This window comes from Artemia franciscana, chromosome 4, assembly GCF_032884065.1.
Source record: "Artemia franciscana chromosome 4, ASM3288406v1, whole genome shotgun sequence".
NCBI classification, from domain to species: domain Eukaryota; kingdom Metazoa; phylum Arthropoda; class Branchiopoda; order Anostraca; family Artemiidae; genus Artemia; species Artemia franciscana.
The window spans coordinates 11,013,394-11,030,396 of record NC_088866.1 but is presented as its reverse complement, the minus strand read 5'-3'; the positions used below and the strand labels follow the sequence as shown (position 1 = coordinate 11,030,396).

At 37.8% G+C, this 17,003-nt stretch overlaps 1 protein-coding gene across 2 annotated transcripts in view; it reads left to right on the top strand.

Annotated features, from left to right (window-relative positions):
* LOC136025978 (LIM domain kinase 1-like) overlaps positions 1-17,003 on the top strand; it is a 142,758-nt gene that overhangs the window by 78,912 nt on the left and 46,843 nt on the right. For both annotated transcript variants that reach the window (XM_065702108.1, XM_065702109.1), the window contains exon 7: positions 13,301-14,076. In XM_065702108.1, the coding sequence (XP_065558180.1) occupies positions 13,301-14,076 (776 nt within the window). The remainder of the gene's footprint in view (positions 1-13,300; positions 14,077-17,003) is intronic.

The following is a 17,003-nucleotide window of genomic DNA, read 5'->3' as shown; positions in this document are numbered from 1 at the left end:
AGACCTTCAGTGACTTTACAATTCTACTCATCTCATCACTAGTACACAAATTACAATTCTTTTCTAGAAATTCACCTCTTATATCACTAAAATTACTGCCCTGCATTTTTTGATACTTTTCATAAACATTAGCTTGCACTTCAGGACCAATATTCGAAAAAAAATTACCGAATTTATTAACAGTTGTACTTTTATCATCACAGTCGCAACCGCTTAAACACACTTCTTCATTCTCCTTATCTCCTTTGTCACCAAAAAGGTAATTTATTGTCCTCCACGTTTCATTCATGTTCCCTGTGCTATGCTCAAATTTATGATTATAATGATTAAAAATTGCATTTCTTCGAAGTTTATTCACTAGATTCCTCCGTGTTTAGATAGGTTAAAAGCTTCTTCACTTCGATCATCTAAATATCTCTCATATAACCTATTTCTCAATAGTATTTCATCAATTATTTCCATTGACATCCATGGCTTTCGTGGAACAAGTTTTTTGGACTTTACAATCTTTAGGGGACATGCTCTTTCATAAATAGGCAATATGGCTGACATAAGACTATCTAATGCTCTTGTAGGGCATTTTTTTTCTTCAAAAACAGGACTCCAATCAATAATTCTAATCTGTACGGTTAAATTGGAAAAATTAGAAAAAAATGAGGAATTTTTTTACTTACGAATGGGTGATCGGATCTTAATGAAATTTGATTTTTGGAAGGATATTGTGTCTCAGAGCTCTTATTTTAAATCCCGATCGGATCCGGTGACATTGGGGGGAGTTGGGCGGGGACCTAAAATCTTGGAAAACGCTTAGAGTGGAGGGATCGGGATGAAACTTGGTAGGAAAAATGATCACAAGTCCTAGATACGTGATTGACATAACCGGAACGGATCCGCTCTCTTTGGGGGAGTTGGGGGGGGAGGGTTTATTCAGAATAATTAGAAAAAATGAGGCATTTTTAACTTACGAAGGAGCGATCGGATCTACGTGATTGACATAACAGGGTTAATTCTGAAAAATTTGAAAATTAAGTATTTTAAACTTACAAACGGATGATCAGATCTTAATGAAATTTGATCTTTAGAAGGATCTTTTGCTTTAGAACTCTCATTTTAAATCCCGACCAGATCTGGTGACATTGGGGGGAGCTAAAGGGGAAACCGGAAATCCTGGATTCCGGATATCGGGATGAAACCCTATGGGAAGAAAGAACAAGTTATAAATATGTGATCGACATAATTGGAACGGATCCGTTCTCTTTAGGGGAGCTGGGAGTTGTTAATTTGGAAAAATTAAAAAAATTGAGGTATTTTAACTTAAGAACGGGTGAAAGGATCTTAATGAAGTTTGATATTTAGATGGAACTCATGACTCAGAGCTCTTATTTCAAATCCTGACCAGATCTGATGACATTGGAGGGAGTTGAAGAGGGAAATCGGAAATCTTGGAAAACGCTTATAAATATTGTAGATACGTGTGATTGACGTAACCAGACTGGATTCGCTCTCTTTGGGGGAGTTAGGGGGTGAGGTTCAGTGCTTTGGCGAGTTTGGCGCTTCTGGACGTGCTAGGATGATGAAAATTGGTAGGCGTGTCAGGGAGCTGCACAAATTGATTTGATTAAGTCTTTTTTTCTGATTCGACCATCTGGAGGGCTGAAGGAAGAAGAAAAATTAGAAAAATTGAGGTATTTTTAATTTACGAGTGGGTGATCGGATCTTAATTAATTCTGATATTTAGAAGGACCTTGTGACTCAGAGCTCTTATTTTAAATCCCGATCGGCATTAAGCTTCTGATTTTCCTTTTCTGATTTATTCTTAGAATTTTGCCAGAGCTCATACCATATGAGCTCTTGGCTCTTCCGACCTCGTCACAAGTGCAATTTGAGCTCTTAGCTCTTGTTCATTTGGACCCTGGAAATGATTAAAGCGAAAGAGAATAATCTGTACTTAAGAACGATTCACAAACACCATCTATATCAAATTTTGACGAAAAATCATCTAGTAGCTGAAGAATATCCTGATACATCGACGTAATGTGCACATCACGAACCTAGACGAAGACATGGATCACTCGCAGGCGACATGAATCTTTGTGGCGATCGAATAAATGTACTACTTCTCATATGTTTCAAATCTATTACTGGGCAGTCTTCATCACGAGCCACTCCTCTCGACAAATAATTTTCTAGGCTAAATCGTTTTAATTCACTCATTACCATAAAAAAAGACTCACAACACAACCGTAATAAAGAAAGTGAAGGAATAAGGAATTCTAAGATTCGGAATTTTAACCCTTTTATTTATAGCAATAATTTTTAGCTGGTTAGTCACCATTGGGAAAATTAGCTAGCACCTATTCAGGTAATAACTGTCGGAATAACATAGATTAGCTATGGGAATCTATATTATCTGGTAATTTTAATATAAGAAATGGCGTTGGTTAAATAGACTTCCTAAATAAAATGTATTGATTAGTCAACGACCAAAATATCATTGCTCATTTTTAGGCGTCCTACTGTAAGGAAGTTTGTAAAAAAAGAAGAAAGAAAGAAACTACGTAACCTACTATAAGAAAGATGAGAAGTAAATACAGGCTATAGGACAACAAATATCTGGGCAATAAATGGATAGCCCGATGTTTTGCTATTCCATTTCCCCTTAAGAAAACTTAAAGCTGGAAGCCAATCGACCTCTTTGACCCAACTATTCTCAAAAAAAAAAAAAAAAACCAATGGAGTTCGCTGGTTTGACCTATTATAAGAAACCTACTATGAGAAAGAAAAGAAGTAAATGCAGGATATAGTTCTTTATCTGGGCAACAAGACCAATACCTTTACACGTCTCTTGTTGTTACACAAACTAAAAATATATGACATGGAAGGGATAGCCCGATGTCTTGCTATTCAATTTCCCCTTAAGAAAACTTAAAGCTGGAAGTCAATCGAATTCTTTTACCGAACTATTCCCCCCTAAAAAAAATGGAGTGCGCTGGTTTGACTCAAGAGCAGCTTAACACCACGATATGGGGAAAACAATGATAGATGAACAGATATCTCGATAAATTTTAGTATCCCTGTTAAAATACATGCATATAGGGGGTTGATTTTCCCATGGTATTTATCCGAATGACACTCTTCTCTAAAAATAAAGAATAATGGATCCCCCCCTCCCTCAGTCACTGATCTATGGGATTGACTCTTGTGTACCCATGGATTCTACTAAATCAATCAATAAATCAAAAGACGTAGCAACGAAAAAAAAACACAAGTAAGATAAGCCAATGCTTATCTTGCTTCCCGCACAGCAAATTAAGCAAATAAAAAAACTTCAATTTAGCTTCAAAAATTAACAAACTATCACGTAAGCTTAATCAAACAGAAAGTACTATTTTTATCATTTACGTTTAATTTCCCCTTAAACTGTTTGATTTAAAAATTCTGAATAAAGAAAATAAACTGGTTAGCTGTCATATAATTTGGCTGCTTGTACTTTTACTGCAATGGCTCCTTGTATAGCTGAATTATTTGCCAAATTAACTTTTTTAGAAGCAAATATATTGAAGTCCACCATTTGCATATTCTTTTCGTGTAATAAAAAAAGTTTTTTTTTCATCGAACCAGGATAATTTTTAAAGCCAACTTTACCAAGTTAATGCTACCAAATTTCAAATTCTGGAAATGTTTTCTACCTGATGATTGCTGCATCAAAAGCAAAGCCAGGAACGAGTCGACATAAGTGATATGCTCTGCTGGTAACATCGCCATACTAGAATCTTGAAGGCAACGAATTCAAGAAATCCTAGGCCAAGTGAGGGAGAGAAGCTGCCAGTTAGGCTGCCTAAAAATAAATACTGAAAGAACAAAATGCATTGCCTCCCCAGACTCATCCCTGGGCATCGCTTTTGGAGATCACCTCAAAACAAGTTGTTCACTTCAAATACCTAGGAAGCATAATTGAAGACACAGGATCTACCACAAAAGAAGTACTCACAAGAATTGGTTAAGCCAATGGAAGCTTAAATAGACTACGGAGATTTTAGTGGTCCTAAAGTTTCTCTCTATGGTTGGAATTGCGATTGTTTAAGAGCAACGTAATACCAGTTCTGCTTTACGCAGCCAAAACCTGGCACTTGAACCAGGAACAGGATAATTTTTGCTTTGAAGAACATCCGTCTCATAATGATTCTCAACATCTGTTGGCAGCAAAGGACAATCAACGATTCCATCTGTGATAACACGGGCTAGGGGTGCCATCACCCCCATCGGCGACAAGGGGATGACATTTGTCATAAAAGTTCGCCGATGGAGATTCCTTGGCCACGTACTGCGTATGGGAATCCCTGGCTACCGAATACAGCGCTCCACTAGCAACCATCGAGTACAAGCCACACCGCAGATGCAGACCCAGAAACATCATGCACCAAAGGTACCAGACGAATGTGAGAAACCTGGACACCTCAATGCAGCCTCTGTGGGAGGATATACTGGCGGCAGCAAGTCCGCGGCAAGATTGGCAGCTCCTTGTTAATACCCTGGGTGCCTCTGGAGGCACAGGCGGATCTAAGGAAAGGTAATTTTTTTCTATGGACCTCATCGAACTGGCCATTTGACAATCTAAGTGAGATGGCTAACTGAATATGGAGTTGTTGTATTTCTTCTTAAATTGCAAGCAACCTAAAACCTACTCCTTATTTTTTTATGATATTTAAATCAAGGTTCTTCTTAAATAATTAGTAAAATAAGTACATTTGTTTTCTTACTTCCTATCCGAGTCGATATATCATCAATATGGTGAAGGTGGCTTATACTGGAGGTTAAATCGTCAATATTCTTAATTGGGGGTGACAGAAGAAGACTTTGATTTAATTAAAAGCTAATTAGGTGTCACACATGTGCTGAGAGCTAACCAACGAACCGAAGATTTGCATCAGGGAGAGCCGGCGAAGGGAAGTTTTAAGCGCCTGACTGGGAACTCAGACCAATATCAAATGAGTATTTTCATTGACAAAATGTATTGCTTTGGGAGTATTGCTTCGGGACAGTCACTGACACACTTCTAACACTTTTGAGCTTCAATCAAACAGTTTGTGGTAACAAACTGTAGTAAGGAGCGACCCGGCTCAATAGTAATCGAAACTCTAAAAAACAGAATTTGATGCCAATAGGTACATCAAAAAATGACATTTTAATGCTGATTTTAAATATATAAGTTTCATCAAGTTTAGTCATACCCATAAAAAATTAAGAGCCTGAGAAAATTTGCCTTATTTTAGAAAATAAGGGAAAACATTCCTTAAAAGTGATAGAATCTTAACGAAAATCACGCCATCAGATTCAGCGTATCAGAGAACCCTACAGTAGAAGTTTTAAGCTCCTATCTACAAAAATGTAGAATTTTTTTTGCCACTAGACAGATCACGGATGCGTGTTTATTTGTTTGTTTTTTTTCTTTCGCCACAGGTGATAGTATCGACTCTGTGGTCCTAAAATGTCGCGAGAGGGCTGATTCTGACGGAAATTAAAAGTTCTAATGCCCTTTTTAAGTGACAAAAAATTGGATGGCATCTAGGCCCCCTCCCACGCCTATTTTTTCCCAAAATCATCGGATCGAAGTTCTGACATAGCCATTTTATTCAGCATGGTAAAAAACCTAATAACTATGTCTTTGGGGACGACTTACTCCCCTACAATGCCCATGGGAGGGGTTGCAAGCTACGAACTTTGATCAGTGTTTACATATAGTAATTGTTATTGGGGAGTGTACAGACGTTTTCAGGGGGATTTTGTTGGGGTGGGGGTTATGTGGAGGGGAAATTTCTATGGAGGAATTTGTCATGGGGGAAGAGAATTTCCATGAAGGGGGCGCATAATTTTCTAGCATTAAAAAAAAAAAAATAAATATGAAAAAGTTTTTCAACTGAAAGTAAGGAGCACCATTAAAACTTAAAACGAAGAGAAATTATTACGTATGTGAGGGATTCACCTCCTCCTAATACCTCGCTCTTTACGCTAAAGTATTTTCAGTGATTTCAACTATTTATTCTACGGCCATTGTGATTCAGGGGTCATTCATAAGGAATTGGGGCAAAATTTGAGCTTTAGTGTAAAGAGTGAGGTATTGACGAGAGGGCAAACCCCCTCATATACGTAGTAAAGACATACGAATATAGAAGTTCACTACGTAAGTTAATTCGTAAGTTACGTATATTTTTACTATTAAAAACGTTCGTAAAAAATTAAAAGTTATTGTTGCCTTTTTAAGTAGCCAAAAATTGAAGGGTAACTATGCCTCCCTCTCCGCTCCTTTTTTCTAAAAATTGTCCGATCAAAACTATGAGAAAGCCATTTAGCCAAAAAAAATAAATTAATGGGGAAATTTCGTAGAGCAAAAATCAAAACATGCATCAATTCAAAAGTGTTCAGAAATTAAGTAAAAAAAAAAACAAAGAAGTGTTTTTTTAACTAAAAGTAAGGAGCGACATTATAACTTAAAACGAACAGATATTACTACGTATATGAAAGGGGCCGTTCCCTCCTCAACACCCCGCTCTTTACGCTAAAGCTATTTACTGTTTTAAAAAGTAGAGTTGAGAGAAAGAGTCAAACTTTAGCGTGAAGAGCGGGGCGTTGAGGAGGGAACAGCCCCTTTTTATATACAGAGTAATTTCTGTTCGTCTTAAGTTGTAATGTCGCTCCTTACTTTCAGTTAAAAAACTTGTTTTTATTATTTGATATAAGTAAAAGCAGATATTACAATTTGATCAGTGCTGTAGTTTCATACTGCTACCATATTGCTGTCTGCCTAGTTGCCCACTAATCTATCATGACATTAGTCTACTTACATGTAATTAATCATTTCCTTTCTGGTGTCTCCCTAAAATATTTCAATAAAAGAGAGAAAAATGAGTTGTTGACAGACCTGGTTTCAGGTTAAATACGTACTAAGTTTAAAAGCAAATTACATGCAGAGAAAGCAGACCATAGGTTGGAGTTTTTTTTTTTCTAGTTGTTGCTTATATTGTATCCACCTTATATATATATTACTTATATTGTAGTTGTTGCTTGTATTTTTTTATCCCCCTTGTATCCCTGGCCATGGAGCCTTTCGAGGGGAATTAAGTGTGTTGTAATAAGTGTATTGTATTTCAATTTTGAATTATATTTTGTATTGTCTTGCATTTAATAATAAACTTATCTCTCTCTCTAATAATAATAATAATAATAACAATAATAATAATAATAATAATAATAATAATAATAATAATAATAATAATAATAATAATAATAATAATAATAATAATAATAATAATAATAATAATAATAATAATAATAATAATAATAATAATAATAATAATAATAATAATACAAATATATAGCTCTCCACATCTGTCCTTTTTGCTAAGTTTGATTTCCCAGAAAGAGTTTAAAGCACTGGATAAGATTTATTTGTGTTTTTTTACTTTTTATATTTCGCTGGGTGTGTGTGCAACTAAACCACTGTGTAGCTGAACCACAAGCAACTGAGCCCCTGTGACTGAACAATAGTGTAACTGAACCACCGTATGATTGAACCACTGTACAACTGAACTCCTGTATAACCGAACCCCGTGCAACTGAACCCTTGTATGACTGAACCACCGGCAACTGAACCACCATGCAACTGTACCACCGTGCAACTGGACCACCTTGCTACTGAACCCTCGTGTAACTCAACCATCGTGCAAGTGAACCACTGAACTCAGTTTTCACTTTATTCGTATGACGAATTAACTAGATAGCAGTAATAACAAAATTATTTTAGTAAAATGAACTAAACACAGTAGATACTACAAGTACCTACAGCTGAAAACGGCACAAAGTTGCGTCTCGACAACCTTAAATGCACAAGACCGAGAGCCAACGTGCAACTGAACCACCGTGCAACTGAACTATTTTGCAACTTAACCCTCGTGTAACTGAACCATCGTGCAATTGAACCGCTGAACTCAGTTTTTCAGCATTCTAAAAATACGAGACAATATCATTGGGTAAAACACAAGTTAGAATTTTTACATGTTCAACCTTATTGAGGTCTTTTTTTCAGATGAATCAGACCTTTCTGGATGTTAAGTTATCAACATATGTGTTGAAAATATTTGACCTTTGCGAATCTAGATAACGAATTTTGATCATATGTATTTGAGGAGATTGCAGCTAAAAAGGATATGGGAGGGGGACTGATTGCACTCCAGCCTTTTTTCAACATTCCTTCATCATGCCCTGAAAGTTTAAACTTCATGTACTCAGGTTCATACTCTCAGCTGTTCTCGATACATTGCAGATAAGTCGTCTTGTAAAACTGGATGCCCGAAGTACCTCTTTATATAGTTGAAGATGCTCCTAAACATTTTCCGAACGACGTGACTGCTGATACCACCAGCCATTGTAGATACTGCTGGTACTTCCTTTTCACAACCAATAAAGAAAAAAAGTTTTTTGATTGTGTTTGACATTCTTCTTGACATTTCCCTAAGGTTTGACCTTAATGGTCCATGTTTTTTTTCATTTCTAGGATCAAACATACCCGTGTTCTTAATGAAAAAGAACACCTTGTATGTTAACACTAGGCAACTTGCATAACTTACAGCCCTTGCATCAGGAGCTAGGAGTTTTGAGCCCTGGTGGGATAGTTATATAGCCATTGAACTGTTTTAAATAAAATAGTCCTCTCAAAATTTTCGATCAGATGTATTTAGGGAAAAAGGAGGGTGGAGTGGAAGCCCTTCGATCACTTTTAACTCTTAAAAAGTGCACTGGTACTTCTGATTTCCAATCGAATGAGCAACCCCCCCAAGTTCATACAGAAATTTTTCCATAAAAACATTATGTCTTAACATCGAGTAACTAGCTCAACTTTAAGCCCTTGCTCCAGGAGCTGCTGGTGGGATTGTTAACCTCAGAGGAATGGTTATTTGACCTTTAAACGTTTTTGGAAAAAACTGTTTTTTATGGCGCTTGGTATTAACCAAGTGACATATAGCGATCGTAAATTCTGTCGGTCGGTCTGTCGGTCCCAGTTTTGCTACTTTAGGCACTTCCAGGTAAGCTAGGACGATGGAATTTGGCATGCGCATCAGGGACCGGACCAGATTAAATTAGAAATAGTCTTTTTCCTGATTTGACCATCTGGGGGGGGGGGGGGGTTTGGGGGGCAGGTTTATTCGGAAAAAATAGAAAAAATTAAGTATTTTTAACTTACGAACGGATAAAGGGATCTTAATGAAATTTGATTTTCGGAAGGATATTGTGTCTCAGAGCGCTTATTTTAAATCACAACCAGATCCGGTGACATTGGGGGGAGTTCGAGGGGGAACCTAAAATCTTGGAAAACGCTTAGACTGGAGGGATCGGGATGAAACTTGGTGGGAAAAATAAGCAGAAGGCCTAGATACGTGATTGACATAACCGGAACGGATCTGCTCTGTTTGGGGGAGTTGGGGAGGGGGAGGGTTAACTATGAAAAATTAGAAAAAATGAGGTATTTTTAACTTCGAAGGAGTGATCGGATCTTAATGAAATTTCATATTTAGAAGAACCTCGTAACTCAGATCTCGTACTTCGAATCCCGACCGGATCCAGAGTCATTAAGGGGGGGAGTTGGGAGAGAACCGGAAATCTTGGAAAACACTTAAAGCGGAGAGATCAGGATGAAACTTGGTAGGAAGAATAAACACAAGTCCAAGATACGTGACTGACATAACCGGAACGGATCCGCTCTGGATCCGGTGACATATGGGGGAGTTGGGTGGGGGCCTAAAATCTTGGAAAACGCTTAGAGTGGAGGGATCGGGATGAAACTTGGTGAGAAAAATGAACAGAAGTCCTAGATACGTGATTGACATAACCGTAACGGATCCGCTCTATTTGGGGGAGTTGGGGGGGGGGTTTATTATGAAAAATTAGAAAAAATGAGGTATTTTTAGCTTACAAAGGAGTGATCGTATCTTAATGAAATTTTATATTTAGAAGGACCTAACCAGACCGGATCCAGCGTCATTGGGGGGGGGGGAAATCTTGGAAAACACTTAAAGCGGAGAGATTAGGATGAAACTTGGTGGGAGGAATAAAAACATGTCCAAGATACGTGACTGACATAACCGGACTGGATCCGCCCTTTTTGGTGGAGTTGAGGGGGGGAGTAATTTGGAAAAATTAGAAAAAATGAGGTATTTGTAACTTACGAAGGGGTGATCAGATCTTAATTAAATTTGATATTTAGAAGGATATTGTGCTTTAAAGCTCTTATTTTGAGTCCCAACCAGATCCGGTGACATTGAGGGGAGTTGGAGGGGGAAACTAGAATTCTTGGAAAATGTGAAAATTGAGGTATCTTTATCTTACGAATGGGTGATCGGATCTTAATGAAACTTGATATATAGAAGGATCTTATGTCTCAGATGCTCCATTTTCAATTCGAATCGGATCCGGGGACATAGGGAGCTGGAGGGGAAACAGAAATCTTGGGAAACACTTAGAGTGGAGAGATCGGGATGAAACTTGATGGGGAGAATAAGCACAAGTTGTAGATACGTGATTGACATGATTGGAACGGATCTGTTCACTTTGGAGGAGCTGAGAGTGTTGATTTGGAAAAATTAAAAAAATCGAGGAATTTTTAACTTAAGAACAGGTGACCGGATCTTAATGAAGTTTGATATTTAGAAGGAACTCGTGTCTCAGAGCTCTTATTTTTAATCCTGAACTGATCTGTTGACATTGGGGGGAGTTGGAGTAGAGAAATCGGGATGAAACTTGGTGGGTAGAAGAAGCAAATGTCGTAGATACGTTATTGACGTAACCGTACTGGATCCACTCTCTTTGGGGTAATTAGGGGGTGGGGCTCAGTGCTTTGGCGAGTTTGGTGCTTCTGGACGTGCTAGGACGATGGAAATTGGTAGGCGTGTCCGGGAGCTGCGCAAATTGACTTGATAAAGTCGTTTTCCCCGATTAGATCATGAAGGGAGCTGAAGGGAGAGGAAATTGTAGAAAAACTGAGGTCTTTATTACTTATGAGTGGGTGATCGGATCTTAATGAATTTTGATATTTAGAAGGACCTCGTTACTCAGAGCTCTTATTTTAAATCCCGACCGGCATTAAGCCTTCGATTTTCCTTTTAATTCAATCTATTCATTCTTTGAATTTTGTTAGAGCTCATACCATATGAGCTCTTGGCTCTTGGCTCGTCCGGCCTCGTCACATGTGCCATATGAGCTCTTAGCTCTTGTTTTATTTTGATCGGATGAATTTGGGGGGGGGGGAATGGCGGGTAAGAAGCAGAGGCTAATTGTTCTCTTATTACCATTGATTCTTTAAAATTGAACTTGAAATTTCAATTTCCAATTGAGTGAGGCTTCTCCAAAGTTTGTACGACCAACTCCTCTAAAAAAACTGAAATTTTAGCAATGGGTAATTTGTTATAACCTACAGCCCTTGCCCCTAGGGGTGTGGGGGTTTTTGTTGATGGCGTTTTATTGTTCGATTGGGAATTCAAAGACTTAGTGCCATTTTGAAAAGTCAGAAGTGATTGGAGAGCAACCAAAGCCCCCCCCCCCCCCTGGGAAAAACAGCTCCTGCAGAAAATACCTCCGGGAAATACCATATCGCGGAAAATCCTCTCCTCCCTAGAAAATACCACCCTGTGAAAAATACCCCCCCCCCCGAGAAATACCTCTTGTGGTTGTATTCAATCCCTTTCGACTTTAAAAAAAGACCAGAACTGTTTGGGGATTAAAAACAATTTCTACATCCATCCTCCTCTTTCTGAATTCATCCTTTGAGGTATATCGCTCTCTCTAGCTACAAAAAAAAATAAGAAAACCCTTTTGCAGAAGTTTAAGTACCTTTTTAAGTTTTATAACTTGTTCATTGCTTCCAGATTTCTGAGAGGGAGGGAGAAATTTTCTGGAGTATTTTTCATGAGAAGAACATTTTTGAACGGGGGGAGGGGAGGGCAAGATTACACATAAATCACTATTTTCCACTTTCCTTGGCGCTTCTCAACTAAACTAAAAAAGAACAGAACTCAAATAAAATATTTAAACTTGGAAAATCAAAGTTTAAGTGAGGGGTATTTTCCAGGGGAGGGTTTTCCGTGGGAGAGGGGGGATAAACGCCCAGACCCGTAGACAGTGACAGGGCGAAGGGAACATCCATTAACAGACTTAAAAAAAGGAGAAATAAATCCGGCCTTAAGAGTTTATGATATCCGATTCCTCTGTTTTTGTGACAACAAAAGAGAGGTTTTTTATTAATCATATTGACGGTCATTTATATCATGACTTTAAAAAGCATGCAATTATACAAAGGTTGAATATGGTAAAGCATCTAGCTTGTGTTTTACCCAATGTAAGCACGGTGGTCAGTTATATGAAGGTTTACTTGTACGGTGGTTATGTTGCACAGTGGTCTAGTTGCACGGTGGTTCAGTTGAACGGTAGTTCAGTTGCACGTGGGTTCAATTACACGAGGCTTTAGTGAAATGGGATTGAGTTGCACGAGGGCTTAGTTAAAAGGAGTTCAGTTACCCTAAAGTTCAGTTATTCGATGATTCAGTTACATGGGGCTCAGTTGCAAGGAGCTTCAGTTGTAAGGGGGTTCAGTTGCACGGTGGCTCAGATGCACAGTGGTTCAGTTGCACGGTGGTTCAGTTACAGTGGTTCAATTGCTCGGAGTTCATTTACACGATGGTTGAGTTGCAATGGAGCCCAACCATTCCGTTGTTAACTATAGTTTCAGATGTTGACGCTATATTTGGTGTAAAATCACTGTTAAGTAATTTGGCGCCTAGTTTCGTTTTCTGTTGCTAGTATTGCCTTGCTTTATACCTTAGATTTTCTTTTCCCTCCAGAGTTACTTAGGGCAGAGACATGGAATCTCCAGTCTTTGCTGTATCCTGTTGCCACCGGCACATATTCCCACTTGGGTTTCAGGAGTGTGCCAAGAGATCAGAGATCTAACTAGTATATGTGTTGCAGGGTGTTCTTGGGATGACTGTGTATGTCGTGTGTATGTTGGGATGCCGTGTGTATGTTCAAGACTCATAACATGTTTTTAAAAAAATCTAGAATATGCAAATGTGTATTTAAGCTTTATCTATTTTTTTTCAGCTCAATGTTTAATTTAATTAAGATACTTTCTGCATGATTGTGTCAAAACAAAGTCTCAAAAATGTTCAGTTTGTGCTGTTTCCCTAAATTTAAGTCACCTTTGCGAGTGATAGCTAGTTAGAAACGGTTATAATAAACCTATTTTTTGTTGCAGTTGACAGTCGAACACAACCCACAGTCGTTCCCTCAAAAGAAGCATTCACTGCCTTTCAACATATCACTGGCCTTGGTGAAGTCTTTTGGATTTAAACGTAACAAAACCTCTGATTCTGAACAACGACGAAGGAGTTCAGATAAGCTTGATCCGAAGCGCAGTCGAGCAGATCAAAAATGGTATCGCGGTGAATGGAAGAAAAAAAGTGCTCCCAATATAAACGGAATGATCGAAATTCGGAATGGAGCAAATTTTGCTCCTTCCATGGGAAGCTTGAAACTTGAGGATTGTAAGTCAGACCTGGTTGAAATGAAGAGGAAAAGCGATGGCCCGTGTGATGTTCGAGCTCGACGTAAGAAAAGTGACCGACGTAGTCGAACTCTTGAACACCTTCAAGTCGAAAATGGAGTCTGTGATAAATGTGTAGAAGTACGACGCAAAGACGATAAAAAACCTTTGGATACAAGGAGGTCACTCGATTCGGTACTAATCCCCCGAGTAAATAACGACATTAATTGTCCTAGTGAGAGTAGAATAGTTACGAATAGGACGAATGGGCCAATGCGTGTTGAATTAGAAAACGGCAAATCGTTAGATGTAATGCGACCTTGTAAGAATGATCGAAAAGTTGTGGACACTAGACGATCTTTGGATTCAATATCAATGCTTGCTCAATGGGCAAAAGACGAAGTGAGCTGCAGTTCCAGGAAAAGTAGGGGACTAGAAAAAACAATGAGCCTTGGGAGGTCTAAATCGATGCCCCGTCTTCTTCAAAGGTAAGCTTTAACTTCGTTTCAACAAACTACATTAAAGATGAATGATTGAAAAATAACTTTAGGGAAATGCAAAAATATATAATTATAGTCTTATGCGTAAGCGGGTTTGAGCATTGTAGGGTGGGGGGAGATATCGTAGGACTCGTAGGACTGGAGACCACACCAGATTTTAGTGTGGTTTGCATAAGTTACCTTAAAGAGGTGTGTCTCCAGACATTCGGATAGAATTTTCCTCCATTCCTCTACCCTCTTCTTGTCCGCATTCAAGATATGGAAACAAGATATTCAAGACTAAAATCTAGGCGGGGTAATGGTTGCTATGTAGGGAAAGAGATTTACTTTCTCCAGATTGAATGCATAATGAAGTGAGTTTGTTCCCGTGAAAGAAAATAAAAAAGAAAAAAATTCATATAGAAAAAATCGCCTTTATCTCCAAATGAGCTGAAAAATAAAACTCATTGTTTGAATAATGCTACCCGAGAAAGCCTCCACTTCTCTGCGTAGCACGCTTATTAACTGAATATTAAAGGGTATTACTGGATAGTAAAGCGTATTACTCGATATTAAAGCGAAGTGTTGAAATACTGACTATGGATGTCCCAGGTAGTCCTCCAGGATACTTCGAAAAAAAGGAGGAAAAGGCGTGACGTTTTTGTAAAAAAAAAAACAGATACAATGACTTCTATTCTGTTATTTTACATTTGGGAAAACGAATATTAGATTTTAGGTATTTAGGATCACTATGTGGAATTAAGCATGCGATTATTTTATTGGGCCGGTTTATTTGGTTTTATTTCCTGATTATAAAAAAAGGTTGTTTGACGTCATGTCAATTTAATCTGCCACGTATTCTTGTAAAATTGCTCAGAAAGTAACAATAAACTTCTGATAAGAAACGATTATTCAAGCGTTTCGCAGTTCTCTGGTCACAAAAAAGAATAATAGATGTGCAACCTCAAAACTCTGAGGGTCGATCTCTGGAACTTGAAAATCGCGACTCCAGTTTGTGAAGCTTGGTCAACCGTAGAAGTGGGTATCCCCTTACACGTGCAAAAGCTAAAATTTGTTTTCGATAAAATAAAAAAATTAAGGAATTTCAACACATGTCGAATTCAATTTCCTTGACAAGGATAGTCTGGGCAGAAAAGATTGGAGCTGTTCTAGTGTTGTGAGATGGTGTGGGGTCTCCACTCTGCTATAAGCTCCTTCTTCCGTTTTTGTCCCCGGAAGGGACACCCTTCTAGCGTGACCTTATAGTGGCGTTGGCTTGAACGTTTCAAGAATTTGCCTAACCAGAACCGTGACTGCAAACAATGCTGAAGGTTGACCTTGAGAAGTGGCGTACCTCGAGGAAATTAAAGCCTAGTAAGCGACCTTTAGAAGGCTTTTGGGAGTTGGGGTGGATGTGGTTAACCCTACTCTTGTTTAGGGTGATTTCTGTCCGTTATCCATTATAATTTCCGTTTGTTTTGAGTCTCATTCATTTCTTGGTAATAATGTCTGTTCGTTTTAAGTTTGAATTATTATACGATTGTTTTTATCGTCTTTGGTTTAATCGGCTCTTGACTTTTGTTTAAAAACTTGTTTTTAGAAAAGAAGGTTTTATTAATTATTGTCTGTTCGTTTTTAACTGATATTGGTCTTTATTCGTTCATGAAATGAATATTTGCTAAGTTTTTTTTTAGGGGGGGGGGGGTATCAGTTTAAGATTTAAGATTTTGGCTTGCTAGTTAAGACTTGGGACAAGATTTCGCCATAAATTTTACAGAATTTAAGAGAGAAAAAAACCCATTAAAATTTAAATAAAACCATGGACAAAAACACCGAACCTTAACTAATAAAAATCCGAATATTTTGACTTCACGTCCAGGAGCCTTTCTCAGCGGGAAAATAATGAATATTTGATTGAAGCAACATACAAACAAATAAATAAAACTCACATCTAAATAACCTCCAAAATACTGCAGTCAATTGAAAAACGTGAATGAGCACATAGAAATGACGAAGGATTGTCTCTGGTACACCAAATTGTGTCTCGTCTAATTTCAGATTGGCAGTTAGATATAGCAGAAAACGAAATGCTATATTTATTTGAAAGAATTTACACAAAAGCCCCAGGTCATCATGGGGCTCATAAAATTATATGATTATGCACGTAAAATGATATCAATCAAGCCTCTTTTTGTTGATTCAAGCATTATTCAGTTTATAAAATATGATTTAGAGTCAGAAGTATTTTTGCATTATGGAAAATGATGAATTCTAAAGCCAATCTATTTTCATATTATTTTCGTTTTTTATACGACAAGGATATTCTTTATTGTAAAAGTTTCTATGGAAACCTTTCGGAAGCCGTATCAGCTTAATCGTTATGTCTAATTAACTTAGGTTTGAACTTCGTAATTTGATACTGTATATAGTTTACTGTGTAAACAGAAAAAGCCTCACTCAAATCTATGGTACTTATCAAACAGTTCGTGGTAACGAACTGTAGTAAGGAGCGACCCGGCTCAATAGTAAACGAAACTCTAAAAAACGGAATTTCGATGCTAAGAGACATATCAAAAGAATCGGATTTTTATGCTGATTTTAAATATATAAGTTTCATCAAATTTAGTCTTTGTCATCAAAAGTTACGAGCCTGAGAAAATTTGCCTTATTTTGGAAAATAGGGGGTAACACCCCCTAAAAGTCATAGGATCTTAACGAAAATTACACCATCGCATTCAGCGTATCAGAGAACCCTATAGAAAAAATTTCAAGGTCCAATCTACAAAAATGTGGAATTTCGTATTTTTTGCCAGAAGACAAATCACGGTTTTTTTGGTTTTTGTTTTTTGTTTTTTTCCCCAGGGGTCATCGTATCGACCAAGTGGTCCTAGAGTGTTGCAAAAGGGCTCATTCTAACGGAAATGAAAAGTTCTAGT